General features: G+C 37.8%; 1 protein-coding gene across 3 annotated transcripts in view; it reads right to left on the bottom strand.

Annotated features, from left to right (window-relative positions):
* LOC142345764 (uncharacterized) overlaps positions 1-24,458 on the bottom strand; it is a 170,167-nt gene extending 145,709 nt beyond the window's left edge. Inside the window, exons 1-2 of one of the 3 annotated variants that reach the window (XM_075398080.1) lie at positions 23,419-24,458; positions 12,910-13,331 (exon numbers count right to left, since the gene is read on the bottom strand). In XM_075398080.1, the coding sequence (XP_075254195.1) occupies positions 12,910-13,331; positions 23,419-23,444 (448 nt within the window). In that variant the 5' untranslated portion in view covers positions 23,445-24,458. The remainder of the gene's footprint in view (positions 1-12,909; positions 13,332-23,418) is intronic. The other 2 variants (XM_075398082.1, XM_075398081.1) reach the window with 2 other exon arrangements.
* Positions 24,459-24,772: the final 314 nt, after the last annotated feature.

Consider the following 24,772-nt stretch of genomic DNA (forward strand, 5'->3'; position numbering starts at 1 on the left):
TCTCCAGTTCGACAAAAGGCAGTTTTGCATGAAATTCCAAATGATGCAGGGGAGGCTCTTCGGCGGGAGGCCGAGACAGGACCTCTTGTTGCCGGTACTTCAAAATTTGGGCGGAACCCGAAGAAGACCAGGAATCTGTGGGGGCACAAAATTGCTCAGAGGAGGAAGGAACAGGAGAAAGAGGGTAAATATTCACTTTCTTTCGCGGTTTCTTATCATTTGGATAATGTATCAATATTCTTTATATTTGGTGTCTTTTAGATTTTTCGCTTTTATTTCGTTTATTTTCTCTATCCTTTTGATTTCAGATCGCAAGGAGAAACTGATGAAGAAATTCAAGAAGAATTCTGATGACGACGGACCCGAGAAACCTGGGACAAGTTCCGACTTATGACTAGGTATTTACACATAAGCAGTGCATTATTTGTTTCCACTTATAGCGTATTGCAGAGCACCAACGTCAATTAAGCGTGTTTGCTAGTGTAGGTTATTAGTGCAAATAAGCGGGGGCTATAATTATAATAAGAAAGCTCACTGAGTAGTATAGGTTGAATTTTATGTTCACATTCGTCTACTTTAAGTATGGATTTTTGGCATAAATTTTTTCAAGAGGTCTCCGAAAATTTTCATTCGTGCTAGGGAGCTGAGAGTAGTCGCAAATTGAAGGCCATGTACTGGTGTATAACCCTACATCTCAGATTTTTGATTTTCGTCCTAGTATTTGAGTTGTAAGAGTTCAAATTTTTCACAATGATTGGCGAAATTTGCAAAATTTTCCAAAATTTGTTCAAAATGATTTGGGTTCTATTTTCTTTCATTTAAACTGACCACTGCTGCTTTTTTTTGTTTCACATATATAATAAGCCGCATTTGGGCTAATTTTTGACCAGTGGGGAGGATCTTTTGGAACTCCATAGTTTTTGAACGTTTTTGTGTATCTTGGCCCACAAAATCACTTGGACTACGAAATCAGTTTTGTCGAGTTTTGATGGTGATCTTTACCGGTTTTTTGGGCTGACTGGTTGCTAATAACATCTTAGTTGTTGGTTTGCAGGTTATTTTTTCTCGGTTATCAATATTGCGGGCACCGTAACTTCGTTTGTCCAAATTTTTGATGTTTTTGGGAGGTCTGAATCATGTGATTTCGTGTCTGCAGTACTTTCAATTTATTGACCTGGGACTCGTTCCTGGGGCACCTGGGGCCTAGTCTGGATCAGTGGAGGTTCAGGAAAAGGTTTTCGGGCCTCTAGGGGCCTTTTTCGAGGCTCTAACTCAGCTATTTTTGAGGGTCACATTCGTGGTATCAGTTTTTGGCTATTTGTTGGAAAAAGTCCATTTTTCTTTCAACATATCGTAATTTACCTTCCTTTCTGGGCGTTCAACATCATTGGCAACAGATGTTCAAGCTATGGATGAACTTTGTATCATCTAGGGTTGATTTCTGTAAATAACATTGTAAATAAACTAAGTGCACATTTTACAATTTTTGGTTATTTTTGGAATTTAGACGCTGTTTTTGGCTCTCTGGTGATTGAAAATATGCATCAAATGCTTAGTTGGCCACTGCAAACTATCGGTTTACGTCTGTGCTGTAGCTGTAGAGGTAAATTATTACAGGAATATCCGAGAAAACTTCAATAATTTGTCGTACAACACTTTTTTCTGAAAGTTGATCGAGACCGTATCCGGGTTTTGGTAAACTTATCGAACGTATGTGGTACTTCAAAATGACGAATCGTAGTGTGTGAAGGGCAACTGAGAAGTAGTAATAAGTAGATTTATCATAATAGTTTTCTTTCCTGACCAGGCTGAAGATATATCGATTTAAAGTCGTATCATAAAATGATAAAACTGAAACTATTGGCGGTTTTCGCGCAAATGCTTGACTCTGCGGTATTTCTGTGTAATAGTAGGCAATTTGCCGGGCAAAGCCTTTACGCATCTTCATATCACTTGATACACAATGTACAAAAGAGCTTCTGGAGTTAAGTATATCACCTCTATGATAGAAGAATTTGGCTCTTGTTTTTCGAATTTCAATTACAATTAGGTTTGAAGTAGTTTGTTTGCTCTTTGACTGGATTCGGGTTACTTGTCTGTTCTCATCAGTTGAGCCTCGTTTATATCTCTCAATGCTAGATCGTACTTGGTCTAGTTTCGTTTCTCTAGTTGGAGTTTGATCCCTTCTTGATCTGCGCGAAGATTCTGTAATTATTTGGTGTTTTTGTTCTTTTGTTAAGATTGGTGGCTGTGTAGGAGATTCGGGCAATCGTGGCGTTTGTGAACGTGAACCGTAGCGTGCTACAGGTTTTCAGGATTCAAATTTTCTGACTCCGAGCCAATTAATCTTTTGACCTGTTTAGTTGTTCTTGGCATCGTAATCTTCTTTGAAAACTTTTTGATTTTCTCTGCTTGTGGAGATATTCCCTCATTTGTAATTGTGCTGCCCAGAAATTTGATTGACTGTGAGGCAATTTCACATTTTTCTGGTGACAATTTCAGTCCAGATCTTCGGATGCAGTCAAAAATTTTCCTTAGACTAGTAAGTAGCTGACTAAATTCTGTTACTGCACTCCCAATATCGTCCATGAATTGTGTGCATATACAGGCTGCTAGACAAGGGTCTAGATAATGGCGAATGAATGAACTAAAACCAGTGACTGATTTGCTAAGTCCTTGAGCTAGACATTTGTACGCGTAAGTTCTTGATGAGAAATTGAAAGCTAAAAGTTGTACTGAGGTGTCGTCCGCCATCTGTACGCAATGATAAGCTTGTGAGCAGTCAAGTTTTGTGAACAACGTTTTTCCTGCAAAATGACTAGTTGCATCAGCCATGTTTGAGATTGGGAAATGAGTGCTGTGGTAGTCATTTTTGAGTAGGTGGTTGACTCTTCTCAGGTCAATTAAAATTCGCAGTTTGCCTGATTCTTTTCTATGTGCAAATAATGGACTACTGTATTTAGACTGTGACAAAGTTGTTATAAGTCCATAGTAGTGCATTAATGCTAATTCAATATGTAGTTCGTCACGTAGATGAATTGGGGTTGGTGGTCCTTGTACATATACGGGTAGGTCATGCTCTGGGGTTAACTTTATTTTTAGTTCCGTATTGTATCCAACATCAAATCGGTGTTTGGCAAAAATGTCACAATATTCAATTAATAAATGCTCGCATTCTTCGATTTGCTTCTGGTTTAATAACGAATTTTCCCAGTTAAATTTACTGAGAGAAAATTTTTGGTCTTCCTCATTACTTCGTGGATCGACCTTCTCCAACTTTTGGAATTTTAATATTTGGTCATAAATTTCTTGTTGTAAGAGCGGCAAATTACTTGGATCCTCGCAAGTTTCTGGTGTTGGAAACCATAGTTTACTATATTCGGGTGGAGGTCTCCTAGTTTGGCCTGGTTTGTGTTGAGTGAAATCTTGGATAAGTTGGTTCAATTCCGCAAAATAATCATCTTTGTTTCTTGATTTTGCTAACGTTATCAGTTGTGGGTCAATTTGTATCAATTGGTCGGCTTGCTCGGTTGAGAGGATTGAGAATCTGCCCACCACTGTTCGACTATTAATTGTAATAGGGTGCTCAGTTACGTTCAGAGCAGAAACGTACAGTGTATTGTTGTTTCCTACAGTACTTAGCGAAGAAGTTAGTGCGATTTCCGTTTCTTTTTCAAGAATTTCATTGGGAGTGATTACTCCACTTTTGTTCTCAAACTGATCGGTTTTGTCTGATAGATAGCATTCCAGGAAAATTTGCTCGTTGGGCTGTATTGTGTGCTTCTTGTTTGTGTAAATGGGAATTTTCTTATGTCTTACTGATCGTCGTTTTTCGTTCACAGGCTTGATTTCATTAATTTGAACTGTCAGATCGGGCAATTGAATAAAGGCTTGTTTTGGGCTAATTAAAATATCATGCTTGACAAAGAAGGGGTTGCCAAGGATGACCGAGTTTGTTGAGGAAAGGACGAGGAAGTCTTCAGCAAACTCTCTGTGAGCGAGTTTAAATTTAATTTCAGCTTGTTTCTCTATTCAGACTAGTTGTCCTCCAGCCATTTTAACTGAAGTGCAATCTGGTTGCTTCAATATGACTGCATTCTTGTCAGTTTCGGTAATTTCTAGGAGTAATCTGTTGCTTATGACATTTGCACAAGCGCCGGTGTCAATTAGTGCTCGACGGCTTATTCCGTTATTAAATTTAATTTTGACATAGGGAAGAAGGGATGATCTCATATTTGAGTTTATATTGTAAAGATTAAATAGTTTACTAGACTGCTCTGTAGATTTGGAAGACTGTTTGCGACTTTTGGGCGTTAAGGGTGGCTTTATTAGTTTTTTGATTGGCGATTAAATGGAAATGAGGTTCCTCTATTATTAGTTCTACCTCTCTGAGAACATTGACTTGATCGATGATTTGGATAACCACATGTATAACAGAAAGTACCGCTAGATCTAGGCACAGGCATATATGGGCTGGTGGGCATGCGAAATTGTGACTGAGATATGAAATTTCGAGGATAAAACACTTGAGCGTTAGTGTTTGGGAATCGGGGTCTCGGATTTCTATTAAGGAAGCTTCGACCTCTAGGATTGTTTCCTCTGTAAGAGTTCTGATACAGTTGGCTTGCATAGTTATTTCTGGGCGTGTAGGGCACTGCGGGAAATTGCCCCTGCCTACTAAATGATTGCTGGGGAGAGTGAGTTACGTCTCTCTGTGTTGTTTCTATCTGTGCCGCCGTGATGCGGTCGTCAATTGTTTGAAGCTTTTTGTCTAGTGAATCTTGCGTCTGGTTCAATTTAGAGAGCGCATTGATCAAGTTTTCGGACATGGTGTTATTAATTTCATTGAACCCATCTTCCGGATAGTCATCTTTTCTGCACATGTCTCTAATTGTCATCTGTTGTCGAGCAGTGGTGCAGAGATCGGTAACAAGCGTGGCTGGTGGTTGTTCCATCAATTTTGATCGCAGCCATCCCGGCATGGCTGCGATGAAGATTAGTTTTACTTGTTCGTTCTTATTGTCCTCCGCCGCTTGCAATCTAGCAGCTCGTGCGGCTGTTTCTCCATCGAAGCGTGCGTGCTCTGCTCTATCCCCTGCTCCTCCATCTCCTGGAAGCGCTAATGCTGCAACTGCTGGCAGATTTGGCGTTGGATACGCACGCTGAGCCTTTGTTTGTAGGTTCACTAGGAAATTTTCGGGGCTGTCTGTTTTTGGGTCAAATCGCAGTTGTTCTAATTTAAGAACGTGTACTTCTTGCAAATCTTGATTCGCGAAGTGGTCCCTGAGTGCTGTGAGACTTAATTCAAGATCATTTCTGGTTGCTTCGGGCAACGTTTGAAAATATCTTAACGCGGCGTCTCGGAGTTGGAGTTGCAAAAAATTTGATTGTTGGTTGGCAGGAATTGCTGCGACACCAATAAAACCTCGGAAAAGGTGCTCAAATTGGCGGAAACTTTGATTTTTGGCTCCGCTATAGGGCTCTACTGTTATTTGGGCGTTTGCGGCCATCTTAGTTTCTTATAATTTTAAAACTGCACTGGATGAAATTAAAGGTGATGATCTGGATGGGCTGGGAATGCAATTATTCAGAAATTACGATGAGGGGAGATTCAAAATCATCTAAATCAATGTCATAGCCATGGGTCATGAGATGTCTAACTTTAGAAAATTCGCGTGCTTTTTGTCGCAAGGTCTTGGGGATAAATATTAAGGCGCGTTTGTCAATAGAATTTTGAGTTAAAAGCAACATTTGTTTTGGTTTGTCAGATACAAAGGCACTAACAACTGTTGAGATAATAAGGTTGTTAGTTTGGGGGCTAATGAATTGTATATAGTTACAGTCTACATATTCCACAAAATGATTTGAGTTGCGGCAGTTATTAATAACAGGGAGTATTTGGGTATTATATAAATCGCGGGAAGGCATTTTAATTTAGCACCAAAATTTATATGTTCTAACTCACAGTTTCCAAATTGACTCGATTTGGTTGCCAATAAGGGGTTTCACTCTCTCATTCTGTGTGTATGTGTCTCAGTGTGACGTCACTGTCATTTGGCGTCACCTTCTTTTAGACTCCAATCTCTGTTGCATTGACAATTGATAATTGGAACGAAAAGCTAATGGCGCTGTTTGTCATGAAGAGGTAAATGAAGAGTGCTGTGATCAGATAATAAGCAATGATGGAGAAGATAAAGAATGCTGCAGTAAAATATAAGCAAAATTTGTTGAGAGACATCGGTAATAGGACAACTATAAAGTACTAAGTTTAATTTGAATCTCCGCTTTCGCATATTAATTGAGTTTTCAGGCTTTCTAAGTGGAGATGCATTTCCCTTTTAATGTGCCTAATTGCTGCTTTGAATTCATACTGATTGTCGAATGATACTATTGCAATGAGCCTGTCTCTATAGTCTTCTGTAAGTCCAACAATAAAAATAATGAAAATTTTATCTTCAAGAAAGATAGAGTACGTTTCTGCGGAGGTATTTTCGATGTTGGGGCTTCCGTAAGAAAAGAGTGTTAAATCAAATTTGTGCAGTTGTCTAACTTCATCTGAATCGTGCAATTAACTCAATAATGTTTTGAATAGCAATGGCATTAGGAAAAAGAAACATTTAAAAGATAAACAATTTTGTTTTTTTTGAAGGAACTAATTGGAAAAGCTGTCTACACTCCTGTCACCATGTAATATACCTTTGTCCGGCTATATTATTGCGTTGAATTTGTTGAAGTAATGTTTCTCGCTAGTTTAATTAACATCTTAATAACATAACTTTTGTCTCTTAAATTATTCTTTTCACGTGATTGTTCAGGGCCTGAGCGGGTTTTCAATTTTACTTCGGAGCAGGGCCGACAGCTATTAGTTTTGTCACTAGAGAAAAGGGGGTTCCAATCTAAGACTGAATTTTTTGTCTGCTGATTTATAACTTGACAATCTTGGTTGTGTCGCTTAAATTATTACTTTTTAAGACCTGAGGGTCGTATTTACATTTGAGTAATCACTTATACAAATACATCAAGATTAACTCAAGATAAATAGAACTTCTGGCGCGTGCTGACACGTGCCAGGCAAATAAGATGAACATAGTAAAGTGTACATTGTAAATATAAATACCGGTTAGCACTATCACAAATTCCTCTGTTATGGGTAAATCAAATAACAAAAGATAATTAAATGGTTTTTAGAACAAATATACTTGAGAAAGTTTACAGGATATTAAATAAAGTAAATATACATTTTCTCATCTTTAGGAACAAAACGTACTTTAGGACGTTACACAGCATAATCAACAAGAGACGCTATAGATTGTTTCAGTTGACCCAAATTCTGATTATATTTTCATCTAAGCAAAATAATTATAATTTTCATAGATTTGCAAAACGATGATAACCTTTCAAAGAATTAATAAAAATCTTTTATTGCTAGGAATTCCAAAATACATTACCCCCAAATTAAATGACCTATGATGCGCATTATTACTAAGTAAAAAAACGATGGCGGAATGTCTAAAAACTACAGCTTTAAATTTTGGTCATAGCAAAAGTGGAAACTCAAGCAAAATGGCTCGCATGATTCTGTACATGGCAAAGAAAGTTCCCATACTTTTGGCATCATTCAGAGTATTATGTCACTACATTGGGTGGGCTACAGCAATAACACTTGCATTCGTAACATAATTTTGCTTTCAGTAGGCCACCGATCAGATTTTTGCTTCAGTAAGTTCCCAAGACAGGGCGCCAAATCAAAAAGATGGATATAATCAAAGATATATCAAAGATATCAAAGATCAAAAGATATCGAATTACGTTCATTTTTGATTGAAACTGATATCTACGCCCAATCCTTATCCCAACGTCTACAGCGAGGTGCAGTGAATTTTTACTGAAAAATAATGTCAATGCTCTACAGTATCGCGTGAATGAACTTCCAAACATTAAAAAGAATCAAGGTTAAGACGATCATGAAAAACACTTGATGGTTGAAGGATGCAAGGAAATGAAATTGGAGTCCTAACAAGCCTGCATTATCTTCACAAAGCGAAAGCAACCACAGTTGAGTCATCTTGTAAGAAATAAACAAAATCTCTCAAAACTACTCTTTCAGAATGACATGAAATTTTTATTCCAAGTCAGAAACCAGTCGGTTCCAAAAAGTGGTCAGACAAATCGTTTCAAAAATACTGATACACTGACGTTCAGAGATGACAATAGAATACTCAGCCAAAAACAAAATTAGGCTCCATAGATTTTTTTTGTTGGGATATCACAAGCCCAGCTTTTTGGTCGACAACATTCAAAGAGAATGTAAACATTCCACAAAGGGATCTTATCTTTCAAGTAAGTAAAGCACCCCAAGTTACAGAGCATGTGTAGTTAAAAACGAACCGTTTTGTAAAAAAAATGACAACCCCTAAAACTGGGGGTACAAAAGTAGAGGATTCAAATAAGCGATGCGTAACTTCAACAACAGGAAAAAAACTCATGCAAAATTTGGAATTCGCTCATAACAACGCGAAGCTTTATCAGCGCATCAATTGACCTGAAAGTATATCGGCCGCAATAATACATTGGAGCAATGCCTCTGGTATAATTTGTATATATTATATAATTAAGCTGAAAAGCGTCAGAATTGGCCAACCAGTCAAAATTGTTGCCAAAAAGAATAAACAAAAAGAACAAGAAAAAGAACAAACAATTTTCAAAAACTTCAGCTTCAATCCGCTGGTCACCCAAGAAAAAAATCAATAAAGCGAATCTGACCTTTGGAAGCTTCACAAAAACAGCCTTTCAAAGATTGACAAAATGACTGCCGCATTGTCAACCTCAAAAACATTGCAAAAAATTAACTGTCACCCCATAAAAAATCTCATTAAAGAAATTTGCCATTTACACCAGGAAGCTTCGCTAAAACAGCATTGAAATGATTAAAATATGATATAATCTATGCAGCAACATTAAACATCAACAGTGATTTCTGGCATCATGTAGGATACTTTGCCTGCATTATCACAATAATATGCAAAAAAACTTAAGCCGCCAATTTTTTTCCACCTTTTAAAATAGTTAGTGAAACTAAAAAATTCGAAAATTCTCCCCACTTCATCAGAAATAGTAACTTTTGAAATTGCAATCTGCTCTGAAACTTTATGGTCATTGAAGACACAATTAGTTACATAAATTAAGATAAAAACTCTAAGAACGATGCAAGAAGGGTACTCAAGAAGCTTAGATAAAACTTTCAATAAGCTTAGCGAATCGTTTAAACGTGATTGCACAATAAATAAAGAAGGCCAATCTGAAAGAGTCGCAACGTCATCGAAGTATGGTCTCTTAATATTAGTGAAGTTAAAAAGATAGATAACCAAGTTGACGAAATTTATTTAATGCAAGCTGAGAAAAATAACAAGAAGGCACAGTAATGTGAGTTTGCACCTAAGGTATCAAATAAACTTTAAATAGGTTAAAGTTCATTCATATCTCCATATAAAGATATTGAGACCTGTCATTCAGAATATGTCGTACGTCTACAAAAACAAGTGACAAAGACGAAAAACAAAAAATCAAATAAATTTAACGAGAAAACGGTATCGAAGCTGTTTAAGCAATAATCTACTCCATTAAGAAAAGATATAATCAATTGCTCCTTTTTTGAACAAAAATAATGTGATATGTGAACTCTGATTGTGGAGACTAGGTAAAAAGTAGACAAGAGGAACAAAAAGGGTGAAATTTAAAAATACCTTTCTTATTTTTTGAAAACAATATCAATGTCAGAAAACAGCACCTATCAACTGAATCGTAAAATTGGTTCAACTATCTCTCCAAAGAAAGCCATGGAGATATGTCATTACTCAGAATATATACGTCTACAAAAGAAACAACAAATTTTTGCGCAAAACTGGTGTCGAAGCCGTAAAAAAAGTAAGCAATGCAGCAAAAATAGATATGTTCAATTATGACTTTCTTAAACACCAATATTCTGATATCCGACCTAAAGTTAATGAGACTAGGTAAGAAGTAGAGAACAAAGAACAGCAAAATGTACAGTTAAAAACAAGTCAAAATTTTTTATTACATTTGATTTCAAAGACAAGAGAAATTTCAACTGAAATCAGTAAAAAGGTTCCTTTTCTCATCAATAGGAAGCCACTAAGACCTGCTAATATTTAGAATTTTCATATGACTACAAAATGACAAATAAAGACAGCAATAAAACTCCATTAAATTGGGTCGACGCCGTCAAAACCAAAAAAAAATTAGTATGTTCAATTGTGCCTTCTTTCTGAACGCCAATAATTTGGTACCTGACTTGTCAATAATGTGATTATACGACAAAAACAAAAACCTCAAAGATGCGTAAATGTACAATAATCAAAAATTTCTGAAAACTCGAAGTAGCAAAGCGGACAAAACCATTAACTAAAACGTAAAACCGCTATAAATATTAAAATTTAATCCAAAAAAAGACGATGCGACCTTTCTTTGCTGACCTTAAGCTACCAGTAGACAAAAATGTCAAAGCTCGATTATTTTTTTTAAATGAAGACGACCATAAGCTTTCGACTAAAACTAGACAGGTTTCCTTGAAATAAGAAGGGAATTTGATCTGTCAATAGTAAGCCTCGATTTGAATTGTTTGTTCTGTTCTATAATTAACATGAAAAAGGCAAAAATGCTAATATAATTTGAAAAAGACAGCGACTGACTACAAACCGAATTATTTTTTGACTGTAAAAAAACCAACGATTAGACCAAAATTAGCCTTGCTATTGCTGTCTATCCATCAGGAACATATGCTTGCTCTGAATACAATGGATATGAATAATTTGACGAAAAATGTCAATACAGTAAAAAACAAATGATATATTTTGGATAATTATTGAGTTAAATTAGCAAAACTGCGGCTAATTTTAATTCAAGAACACCCTCAAAGGACGCGCAAGTAAAACTGGACCTCTTTGAAGTTAACAAAAAAATTGATCAAACAGTTCAACAACACTCTTCTATCATTAGAGGTAAAACCAACAACACTATCGTTAACAATTTTAACATTGTTTAGCAAAATCGGCAAAAAAATTACGTAAAAGTACGAAAAAAGTGAACAAAAACTTCGAGAAAGCAGGCAAAATTCAAATTTTTTAAAATAATACATTCTACGCTTGAGGGGCGTTCTAATGATATCACTCACAACCCTCTGTGATGAATATATCAATCGGGCAAAAAATGTACTGTACAAAAACATCCATTTGAGTATGTCGGTAGGAACAAAGGAGTCGGAACAATAAAATGAATAAAACATAGCCGGCAGATTGCCGGAATAGCTGCGAAATAGACTTGCGTGCCGTAAAATACAGATGGAAAAAGATACAGAAGTGAGTTGATAATAGTTATCGCCGCCGCCTATAAAACTTACAAGTTTATTTCAAAGGAGGTTGTTTTTGGGTGCAAAAAAAAGTTTCCCTGTCGCGTCTCGAACCGGCGATCTCCGGATTAACAGCCAGTTGCCTTAACCACTCGGCTGTCGGACCATACAATCTGTTTTCTTACAATCAACTTTGCTTTACGAACAGATTCTGTTTCTGAATAACCGCAATTTAGGTCACGCAGAAAGCGTGAAATCAAGCGCGAAAAAGCCATTTAAGCAGTGACGAGACAGAATGTTCTAGAACAAATGTAAAACGAAAATAAAGCGTCAGACGACGAAACAAAAAAAAACCAAGAGCACCGCAATATAGCTACGCTCAGCTTACAGCTTCGCAGCTATAAAAACAACACTCAGATCTCTGAACGGATATATACAAACATTTACAGGCGTACTTAAATGTTTCCTACCAATTAAAAAAGAAACTCTCGTTTAACTTGTTTTTCTTATCTTTACATATCCATCCCACTGAGGTAAACAACATCATAATCAAAGACGACGGATTTAAACCACCAAAAATTAATTTCAGAAAATCTAGGGGAATGCAATCAGGGTAGTCATGAACGTAGTAACGAAATCAGGAAAAAAAAAGGACCGGCTGCTAAATGTTTCCTACGTTTCGCTCCTATTCTAAGCCACATCAGAGGTTCAATCAAATTTCTTGTTACTGTAGTGATAACAAAATCGAACTGTCTTTAAAGTCACTTCACAAAAAGTAAATTGCCGAGACATCAAATAAACACAATAACTCGACAAAATGCACTGAATCTGAAATTTTCAGGAATCTTGAAGGGAACATGCTAGCCATTTAGAACAAAAAATATTTGCCGGAGATTTGCCTGTTGTCAGCAAAGGTTAAAACAAATAAATCAGTGAAATTTTGAAGTGAAGGTTAAGCTGAGCTACGTTTGTAGTTTTTTTCTGTTTTTTCCAAAAAAAAAATTACGACTGAAGCAATTCAGAGAGCAGAAAAATTACCAAAATTGAGCGGAATGAATAAAAATTTGGCTGAAGTCTAGATTTAATTTCTAGATTAAATTTATTAAAAAAGAATATTGCTAAAAACCATTGAAGCGCTTCAACTGTAGATGCAGACTGCTTCCATTTATATCACATGCGGGATGCCCAATAAAAAGGTCGAAAATTGTTACGACTATTTAGATGCTGTAACCAAGGGCAACAGTAATGCTGTGAACAAGTGACGCCAGGAGCAAAAAACAGTGACGAGATCTTGTCACTTGTATGTGCTAGTTCAAAAACAGTTATAGTGGACAAATAAAAAGAATATTTCCAATTTTGAAGCAAATCTCAACTAGTTTACAACTAGAATCTTAAAACATGGTCACTTAAAAGAGTGACATAATCGAGTAAATTTCCTCGCTAAAAAGAACTATTGTCAACGCAATGGCAGACTTATAATAAACACGATATATTGGATATGGCATTAAATATCGTTGGCATTAGCGGTAAGTCCTGTCATTTACCCCGATTATTCTGACTGTCATCCAAAGTTAATTGGAAACAACTGCACTGTTCGCAATCTTTGCTAAACGACTGCGCACGTTTATATTCACTACTCTGGTCAAAAGAGGATGGACTGGTCGGGCTGTTAAATATGTTCAAACTGCTTTTCTTTCTCTTCTTTTCCTTTTTGGGAGCTACAACATTACTATTTTTGAAATTCTGCTGCTGATGAAGATGGCAAGTTCCAGTGTGTCGTAGGTGATTCTGACAAATATTTGACTCCTCCTCAAAGTGTGATTGGGGAAATGGCTCACTTAAACGCGGCAGGGTGGTGGGAGGGTGTCTCGGTTGTTGCAGTTGAGGTGATTGCTGATTCTGGGGCTGCTGCTGTTGAGCAAATAGCCATGCAAATGGCAGCGAGTGGGATCTGTGTCTATTCGATCTGAAATTCATTCATTCAATATCAAAAAATATTTCTGCAATCAGAACTCGCATAACCGGCGATGTTGTGACAAAGAAAAGCCCACTTAGGTTCTAGTGGCCACCTTTGGTGATCGACAAAGTTCAAGTTGTTATCGCAGCAGAACATTTGAACGATTACAAAAAAAATTGTGCCGACAAAAATTCGGAATAATCAATGCCCGGACCCAATACCTCTTTTGATGACATTCCGCAAAAATTATAGCCGGATACAGACCGTGCGGCTGCAAATGTGTAATGAAATCTTGACGTGTCCTAACCAACCATTCGAAAATTTTCCGAAGAAAATTTAGTTAACAGATGCCGATTATGTTCTCAATGAAAAGTATTTTGATCATTGCCAAAACCTCTGGGAATCACTAAAGGAAATTTTTAGCAATTTATCTCAAAAATTTTCTCAAAAAAAAGATTGTGAAACAAGTTTCAAAAATTGCAGCTCTTAATTTTTTTTTACATGGAACACGGTAGTAACAAATATTTGAACAGTGAGCAAAACAAATTTCATAGTTACGTAGACACGATAAAAAAAATGATTGAAAAGACAACGAAGAAAATTGTGAGTTCAAGTTAAAATTTCAGCTCCTGCATTTTCTCCAGTGGCAAAAATGAGAATCAATTTTTGTCCAGTAAGTATATTAGATCCCATACTTATATAGACACAATCAATCAATCAGAAAAACTGCTTAATTTTATTTATCAATGACAATAATTTTTTTGTAATTCGTTAAAAACAATATTGTAAAAAGTGACCACAAAATTATTCCCAGCCCACTTTTAGTGGGGGATGGGGGAGGAACACTATGCTTAAATGGTTTTTTAGTTGTCAATTTTGGCCGATCGGTATATTGTTAGTGGCATCACAAATCACTTTTCACACTGAATTTTTTCACATTTAACGGCGATTTTCGGGCAGTTCTTAATTTTTGATTAATTAAACTAAATATTACCGTATTGTAGCGACATGACTTGAGAATCCTGGTATTTTTGGTCTCGTGGTTTTTAGAATAAACAGATTTGTATTTGAATATAGATTTTTCGATTTCACATAAAAGCGCAATTTTAACGTGCGGCCATTTGAGTTTTGCTTGCGCTTTTTCTCGCGGCTCTCCCGCAAATGATACAAAAACGTTGTTCAAGCTTTAATGGTGCATAGATTTTATTGTCTACATTAGTCTGTGGGATCCCACTGAAGTTCTAACGAGGCCTAAATGAAATTACACAAATTTTTCAGTTAACATATGGAATTGAATAGAAAATGATTATTTTTGTTAAATAAATTCTTTCTGAATGAAAGAGTTGTTAATCTCTCTGTAGTTCGTATCATTTTCCGAGTACTGATAACCTCATTGATTGCAATAGTCATATTGGTGATTTGTAAATAACCGATGATTTTTGCTGACTTGTCTCCCGGCCTCGAAAAAAAACAAGTCTGATCAGTCTTCTGATGCAGCATTATTCAAATCAGACAATTTATTTATTGAAGTTTTTGATTTTCTACAGCATGCCTTAAATTTGCTGTTAATAATTGTATTGGTGTTAGTGTTGTCCAGAAATTGACATCACAAACACCAATGCAATATTAACAGAAAATTTAAGGCATGATTTAGAACAATCAAAAACTATTCAAATACAAAATAGCAAAAAAGGGATCACTGTCTAATCTGAATAATGCTGCATCAGAGCTGACTGGTTTTCATTGACGCAAAGAGACAAGTCAGCAAAAAACATCGATTATTTGCAAATCACCAAAAATTGGCTTTCAATTTAAACGAAAATCAGAAAACCAATAGAAACCTGGGTAGACTTTCACTTTGAACAAAACTCAGAAAACCAATAAAAACCTGGGTAGACTTCTGAATAGATGCTTTCGGTTTCTGAAATAATTAAGTGTGTAACAATTGAAACATCATTGTTTTTTCAATTTCGACCCCGTAAATTTTCAGAATGTGATCAAATTATCTCAAAATTAGGTTTTATTTCGGTTAAGCGTTCCGTTAAAACTTTTGAAACTTGTCACAGTGTCCTAAAACAAACACATAATTTAAATTTTTGCCCATTTGGGATTTGTTTTACAGATTATGCATAATTTTTTTTCGCAAAAACTGGATTTCTCGTTTTTCAGCATTTTTCCTTTTTTTGCATATGTGGGGGCTTATATGACTTGATAAAGAATGCATTAGATCTGTGGTACCCCGTGGTATCCACTAACAACCTAACCTATCATTATTGCAGTAAATTCATATTCAGTGAAATGCCGTACATTTGTAGCCTTCTGTTCTATGCGCCTCTCAATCGTACCACGATTGATTACCACAGTGACTGGTAGTTGTAACCTTCAGCTCAACTATCACGTTGGCAGCGAATTGCCTAATCGCAGTCTGCCTTAACGTTAGTAATCAACAGTTGTCATTGAACATCTTTTGAATCACCTTATTCAGCATACCAGGCTTATCGAATAGCGCAACACTTTCCGAGCACAACATGGCGCAGTCAGACAAAATAGGACGCACGGCGCTAGGACTTGAACCCTTCTGGAACAAACCTAGCAGTAACCCACCAATATCATGGGAGAAATGGAGGAGTCAACTCAAAATGGCCCTCGTCGCTAAGACAAACATCGAACTAGATGAACTACTCGAAGGAGACCGACGACAGTCATTTACCCCCCCCCCCCGAACCGGTAGAGGAACAACCCGCACAGAATCCAACACAAGCAATGGAAAGAGAACGAATAACGAGGTACCACCAGGCAATAGCCAAATGGAAAAACGAATGTAATCAAATCGATGGAATAGGGGTCCAATGCGGCGACAAACCATGGGACATGGCAGATAGAAAAGCCAAACCTCTGATCTACCTTAGCCTCGGAAGTGAAGGACGAAAGATGCACGCAAGAAAGTTATCCCACACAAACGTGGAATCAAAATCAACAATGGAACTATGGGACGAATTAGAGCAAACGTTCATCCGCCCAAGAAATGTAACGTTCGATAGATACCTTCTGTTGACACGCAAACAACACCGAGGGGAAACAATGGAACAATTCACTGTCAACTTGCCGATTTAGAAGATGAACTCCTAAGGGATATATTCAGCGCAAGCATGATAGATCAAGAGATACAAAAAGAACTGCTAAAAACAACCCTCACCCCAGAAAAGGCCCTCGAACTAGCAGTGAGTATCGAATTAGGCATCAGAAGCCAATTAGCCATACAGGCAGGGCAACCATTGGATGCTTCGGCAACACCATTTAATGGACGAGAGGAACCAGTCATGGAAATCTCAAGCTCACGCTTCCGGGGATCACCACCAACAACACCGCGAGGTATGGGTAGAGGAAACGGCAGAGGCATGAACAATAACAACATAGCATCCACTCACAACTGCAGGAACTGCGGACAACCCTGGCAAGGCGGACAACCCTGGATAGCAACCACCGAGCAAGGTGCCAAGCAATCGGCCAAACGTGCCGCCGATGCAACAAACAGAACCACTATGCGAAGGTTTGCAGATCCAACCTTAATAGACCCCAATCCGGAAGATCTGTGAACGAAATCGACAACCAGTGATTGGACCAACAAACACAGGGCATAAACATGATCTCACTAAACCCGGACACCCACTCGTCATACAAAGACTCAGCGGACGAATACTCAGTTAACATGATGGAAACACCGGACGACCTCACAACACCATCAAAACTACAAATCCAATATGGTCAGAGTAAATTCTGGGTAATGGTTGACTCAGGAAGTTCCACTAGCATCGCCACGGAACAAATGGCGAAAGATATAGAGGCAAGAGACATCAACACGTGGTGGAGCAGAACAACAAATCCACTGAAACTAAAGAGCTACACCGACACCCCTATAAAAACCCTGGGAACCCTCTACTGCGACATTGAGTGCAACGGCTGGAAGGCAGGACGCGTGGACATCATAGTGGTCCCGGACAAACACCGAGCGATTGTGGGAAGGGACCTGTTCGAACCCCTAGGAATACAACTAAAACAACACGACTCCCCAAAGTCCTCAGGTAAGAACGTCAACTCAATAGACACCCCTCAAACCCCCTCAATCAAGGAAGAAGTAGCAATTAAATACAATAACCTAACAACCAGAATAGGACGATCCATACACCATAAGGTAAAATCACAATTTAAGTCAAACTACACCCCCGTCCATCAAAAAGGAAGACGCGTACCACTACACCTCGAAACACAAGTAGAAGAACTAAAAAATTTACAGAAAAACAGACATATAACCAAACTAGAAAAATGTAGCGACGAATTTTTCATATCACCTATCATAATAACAGTGAAGAAAGAAATCAATAAAACGAGCAATGGAGTCGAAAACAATCAACAAATCAATTCACAAAAACAAATATCAGATGCACAACATCGACTGCCTAATGGACAGCATCGCACAAACCATCACTCAATCGTCCGACGAAGGAGAAGTCCTATTCTCAACAATAGACCTACGCTACGCATACAGCCAATTACCACTCGATGACGATACAGCAAAAAAAATGCAATTTCAATATCATAGGCGGTCAAGCCAAAGGAACATATCGATTCAACACTGGATATTACGGACTAACAGATATGCCGGCAGAATTCCAAAAAGCCATAGACAAAATTTTATACAACCTATCGAATACATTGTTTTCTGGACGATATCATTATTGTTACAGGAGGTGGTTTACAAAACCATAAAGAAAAATTGTTCAAATGCCTAGACAGACTAAATGAAGAAAACCTGGCAGTAAACGTTAATAAATGCCACTTCGCAAAAATAAGATAACTTGGCTAGGCTATGAAAAAGACCAAAAAGGTATTAAACCAATCGTCTCTAAGACACAGGCAATACTTAATCTGAAGCTACCCTCATCCCATAAACAACTCAAATCATTCTTAGGAAGCGTCCACCACCTAACGAAATTTATACCAAATCTAGCACCCCTATGTCGCGAATTAAGAAACTTACTACAAAAAGATACGAAATACGTATGGACAAATCACCACCAAACAAAGTTCGAAAACATAAATAAATGCATACGCAACCTGACAGAAAACACACATTATGACACAAAAAGAAAGACCGGAGTTAAAACAGACGCATCAAGATCGGGCCTAGGGGCAGTCCTCGAACAAGAAACTTGCAACGGGAGGAAGACAATATCCTACGCCCCAAGATGATTAAATAAAGCAGAAAAAAATACAGTATAAACGAATTAGAATTATTAGGAGTTGTATGGGCGTTAGCACACTTTAAACACTATTTATTAGGTTACCATTTCACAGTACAAATCGACCAGAGGGCTCTTCTATCAATGCTTAAAGAACGATCAAGTAAAATCCACCAAAGCCGCCTAACCAGGTGATACGATAGATTAATTCGATCCAATTTTACTATAGAACACATAGCCGGAACAAAGATGGGACTAGCAGATTACATGTCCCGAAATCCATCCGAACCTGCAAAACCCCCGAGCACTTATGACGAAAATTTTATAATAGCTCAAATAGACGTCATAAAAAAACACTAGAAATCATACGTAAAAGAGGCAGACCAAGGAAACTAAACAATAACAAAACACAGCACAACACATTAACGACGCACAACGATTCCAATGACACAAACAAATACAATGGAATCGTCCAACGATTCCAACCATTCCCTATATTGCCAAACCAAACGACAGAGATGCAGGCCCAGAAAAGCAAACGTGGAATCGTCGACCGATTCCACACTAACAAAAAACAATACCGACAAACGCGGTATGACTACAAACAACTCACCAAAGAATAGAAAACACAGCCTACGCAGCAGTCACAAGACATTCCAAATACAACAAAAACAACGGATAATGACGTCACTAACAATACGCAAGACAAACAGCAAACGAATACACACGCGCATTTGCCAATTAACACAGCTATACTCCAACAGCATAATTCAAACAAACAACACAATTTAACAAATCAAATGGAGCACACAACAAATAACCCAAATAGCGCCACCGCGAAATCACCAGTGCAGAAAACATCCTTCTCAATGAGCAACTACCTAAGCCCTACCCCAAAAGCATCGCCTCCTAAATCAGACGACCAACTCTCAAAACAACTGGAGAGCGTGTTCAATCAACAACTAATTGCAGCAATGATCAATAGAGATACGGTGCAACGGGAGATCAGAGACTGCATAACCAATGAGGACCAAGCTCGATGCAAAAGCCTGAGCAAGCAGATATACGCAAAATGGGGAAACCTAAGCGTCAACAACGGCTGCATACTGGTGGACAACAAATTAGCAATACCCAACATCCTGAAGGAATCTGTAATGAACGTCCTCCATGCAACGCATCCAGGAGCGTGGGGCATGACTGAACTAGGGCAGAGATTATGGTGGCCATTCATCAACCGAGATTTAATCAATAAATCCAAAACGTGTCAACCCTGTACCGAATTTGGTAAGAATCTTAAAAGCTTAATACGAAAGTCCGATTGGACACAAACAACAAATACACAATAGACAAAAGTCCGATAAACAAATACATAACCCAACACGGAGTACCTAGAAACATTAGACTAGATCAAGCCAGATGCTTAAAAGGTAATAAAATACAACAACTATGTAAACGATACAACAATGAATTATTATATGCCCCAGCTAACGACCATCGCCCAATAGGACTAGTAGAACGTCTAGTACAAACCGTCAAACGACGATTGGGCTGCATAAAACTCGACCCCAATCAGAAACCGTTCAATATTAAGAACGCCCTACAAAACATATCATTTGAACTACGCACATGCAGAAAGAAAAATTCAAAACTCTCCCTTATCGAAGCCCACTATGGAAGAAAAGCGAACACCGCACTAACAAACATAACATCTAAACCAAATATCAAAAACTTAAATTGGTCAAACACTTTAAATACTATTTAGATGACAACATCATAGGAGAAGAGGAACTCATCAGTCAGGAAAAATGGTATGACGAGGATCTAGATAGTGATGCCGAAGTAAAAGCAACGAAACAACGGAAGCTACAGGAGGCCAAAGATGACGAAGGTGAAGTACCCCGAATCATCAAACTCCCAGCCGCCAACTTCGAAGAACCATTAGCCAGAAACAGCCCTCGACTCCAATTAGCCCGCAAAACTCTTGCCGCCTCGCGAAACAAGAAGCAACTGCAAGGACTCTATGAGGCCATTCCGGTGGGGGCAGCACTCGTCAAAACAGCTGACAGCACAGTAACGATCAAAGTACCAGGCCAGCAGGACACCTCAATAAATCTGATGTCGCAAAATTCGGCACGCCAGAGCAACGCCACATTCGTCATTAATTTCGCCGCCAGAAAGACCGTGCGCAATCATCATGCAATGCTCATACAGAGCATGGAATCACACGCACAAGACATCAAAAACAAGATCGTCGGCCAACGAGCCATCCGCAAAAGAGCACCCCAAGCGTCGGATTTAGACAAAAAGGCAAAAGCCAACCTCGCAAAGGTCAACCGCATCAGAATCCCACCTAAAAGAACCTATCAGCCATCACCCAGAAAAGGATCTCCCAAAAAGAGAAAGCTCTCGACGGCATCATCACAAGAGTCAGCAGACGAACAGGGCGACGAACTCCACGAGTCCGATACTAGCCGAGATTACAAAGCCGCACCCAAACAACCCGAAAGTACATTACTAGTGGAAACAACTGGAGCATCCACCCGACGCAGAGCACGAGACAAAAAGAAGCCGAAACGGTACGGTGATCTCACAGAAATGTCATCCTCGGATGAATCGTCGGACAATGACAAGCCCCAAAACATCGAAGAGGAATAAGCATCGCTTCCTATTTTCCACCCAGAACAACCCTTGCTGAAACCACGTCACTGCCGCCCCACAGCGTAATACCTTTGACCTTATCCAGCCATATCCACCCGGCCGAAAACATTGGAATCGCTCCAAGACATCAGCGAAGACCGAACCCACGGAGATATGCTTGCGATCTTCAAACAGGACCAACCTGAACGCTCCCTTCAACCCCACAAATTATAGTCAACAAAGTTAAAAACTCAAAAACTCTGATCATAGTAAAACTCCTAGCTCAAACTTATTATGTTGCCCTGTCATATTACTTGAAAGTATCTGTAACCATTAATTGTAGTTACAATAGCAACCACCAAACCTCTAGTGCTCACATTTGCAACCCACCACCAAGACATAACCATAGTTGTTACTAGTTCTCATCGCCCTAACGCGCTCAGTACTTTACACTGTTAACAACCTTTCAATTGTTACTAAAAGTTCATCAAATTGTATTCATACTCAATCATCACTAACCTTTATGTTATTTTGAAATTTTCTCTAGAGGGGGAAATGTGGTACCCCGTTGTATCCACTAACCACCTAACCTATCATTAGTGCAGTAAATTCATATTCAGTGAAATGCCGTACATTTGTAGCCTTCTGTTCTATGCACCTCTCAATCGTACCACGATTGATTACCACAGTGACTGGTAGTTGTAACCTTGAGCTCAACTATCACGTTGGCAGCGAATTGCCTAATCGCAGTCTGCCTTAACGTTAGTAATCAACAGTTGTCATTGAACATCTTTTGAATCACCTTATTCAGCATACTAGGCTTATCGAATAGCGCAACACTTTCCGAGCACAGCAAGATCAATTGATAAGTTCGATATGTTCCAGTGATTACCACAGTGACTGGTAGTTGTAACCTTGAGCTCAACTATCACGTTGGCAGCGAATTGCCTAATCGCAGTCTGCCTTAACGTTAGTAATTAACAGTTGTCACTGACCATCTTTTGAATCACCTTATTCAGCATACTAGGCTTATCGAATAGCGCAACACCTTCCGAGCACAGCAAGATCAATTGATAAGTTCGATATGTTCCAGTGATTACCACAGTGACTGGTAGTTGTAACCTTGAGCTCAACTATCACGTTGGCAGCGAATTGCCTAATCGCAGTCTGCCTTAACGTTAGTAATTAACAGTTGTCACTGACCATCTTTTGAATCACCTTATTCAGCATACTAGGCTTATCGAATAGCGCAACACTTTCCGAGCACAGCAAGATCAATTGATAAGTTCGATATGTTCCACAGGCAGAACATGACTTATTCCACTCATGACTTACCTCGAGATTATCTAACTCGGATAAATTCTATTTAATATTGATTCATTTCAGTCCCTTCTGCGCACTCACAAATGTAAACTGTACATTTATATTCTGATCAAAATTTAATAGAGGCCACATAAGCTTGATAATAATCAAGTTGCCACTAATAAGTCAGTACTCTTTGTCATGTATTTTGAAAAGAGGTTGATTTCTCCTTTTTTTGTTGTTTGGTATAACTGTTTACTTGATAATTTTTTTTCTGCAGAAAAAGCTTTTGAGTTGATTTCGTTTCTGTCGTTTCGTTTGTTATAGTTTTCGTTTTTGTGAAATAAAAAAGATTTATCTGAGTTATTAAACCATTTTTGGCTTACGCTTCGGTCACTTTTTAAGAATCTATCGAAATTGAATTTAAAAAATTTCAAATACTATTTTGAAGGTAGTCTATCTGTATTTCAATGGGTAGACGATAAATCCAAGATTGAGCCAACTAAAAAATTTCCAGCCTGAGTGTACGGTTACTGCTTTTTGGAAACATATAATGTTGCTACTATGAACAGCCAGTTTTTCTCTTCAGAAAAAGGATCTTACGTATCTTTGTGGTGTTAGAATTGCAAAACAAATTCGGGTTTTTTCCTAGACCAGAGCGCTTACCCCCTAACTTTTTGCTCTCGTGACGTTTTTAAATCATCTACCGTTTGAGAATAAAAGTTGCTTCCTTAAGCGATATTTTTGCGATATGTAAAAAATTGATGGAAAATTTCATCTAGCCACAAAAACTGTCAAATATTCTCCAAAATAATTCTACAGCCCCTTTTCTATATAAGAAGTTAAATTTTGATTGAACGAGGTCAAATAGAACAAGCTTAAAAGGCAACAATGGCATAAACTTGAACTTCCTTTACCTTGATGAAGTCATGATAATTTTCATACACAACACAGCGAGACAAATAACAGAAATATGTAAAACAGCATCAAATGAGAACAGTTTGCAAGTAAATGAAATGGGTAGCTAATAATCGGGACACTTAAGACGCAAATGACAGATTGCATAGAAATGTAACTTATCACTTCAGCTATAAATAACAATAATTTAACAGCTACGCAAAGTTACTAAAGAGCGAAAGAGGTGAAGTAAAACGTGGTACGCAAAATTAACAATTTAGCTCTTTCAACCAATTTTGCTGCTGATTACCATCTAACTCGACCTCGAAAAGTCAATATATGCAGAATAGTGATGCGTAATTTGATTCAGGCGGTTCAAGTTATCGAAAGGAGCAAAAATAGCCGCACTAAAAATAACCACCATTTAATAAGATGATTGCAGCTGAGGCAAGTTGGTATAAAAAGTGGTACAGAACGCAAAGAGAATTGACAGGAATCAATTAAGCGCTATAGACTGCAGATTGATAAAGAATTGAGCACAGAACGTATAAGGCGCAGACTTCTGTGGCAGCAAACAATTTTATCATTTTAATTATCAAACGTCAATCAATAAAAGGGAGGAGGTGGTAATACGAATTATAGTTGAACACTTACTGTGGAAACTGTCGTATACGAAGTGGAAATTAAAAATTAAATCGAAGCTATAACCACTCAAAACAAGTCGAAGGGGTAGAGGTTAAAATTATGTTAAAAAGTGTGAAATTTGTTAATTTGACTACAAGTTTTGGTTAATTAGTTCGCATCTGAAACAATTGTGCGGGGTTGTTATCATTCCAACGGTAATCGACATTAAAAACTGAGAGAAGACGTTTTTATATAATTAGGATTTGGGGAGGAGCTTAGTGTTAATGGCATATCAGACTGCATTTTGAATGAAAAGTACTTTTTGGAGGAAATAGCAGTTGGTAACGTGATCCGCTCTTAAATGTCACATACGTAGTATGTAACATTATGTAACGAGTGTAAATTAAAAACTGACACTAAAATAAAACACCAATGGCACTCGTTACATAAATTATCTCACATTTCTGAACGTTGATGAATCTATCTCTTACCTCACTTATTACGTTCCCCGAAGTGAAAAATTTCAAGAGATATCCAAAAAGGAGCAACAATCTGAATCTCTGTTTACTTTGAGCTGATTTATTATATGTGGTAAATATCAGCATCTCAATTCAAATAGTTGTTGTCGAAGCACATCAGAAATCGATATATGAGATCCATAGAGTAAAAAAGACAACAAATTTTTGACAAAAAGAAGCATGTGATCAGAAGAGAGTCCAAAACCGATAGCAGAAACTTTGCATAACTAGC

This window comes from Convolutriloba macropyga, chromosome 9, assembly GCF_964194025.1.
Source record: "Convolutriloba macropyga chromosome 9, txConMacr16.3, whole genome shotgun sequence".
In the NCBI taxonomy this organism is placed as follows: domain Eukaryota; kingdom Metazoa; phylum Xenacoelomorpha; order Acoela; family Convolutidae; genus Convolutriloba; species Convolutriloba macropyga.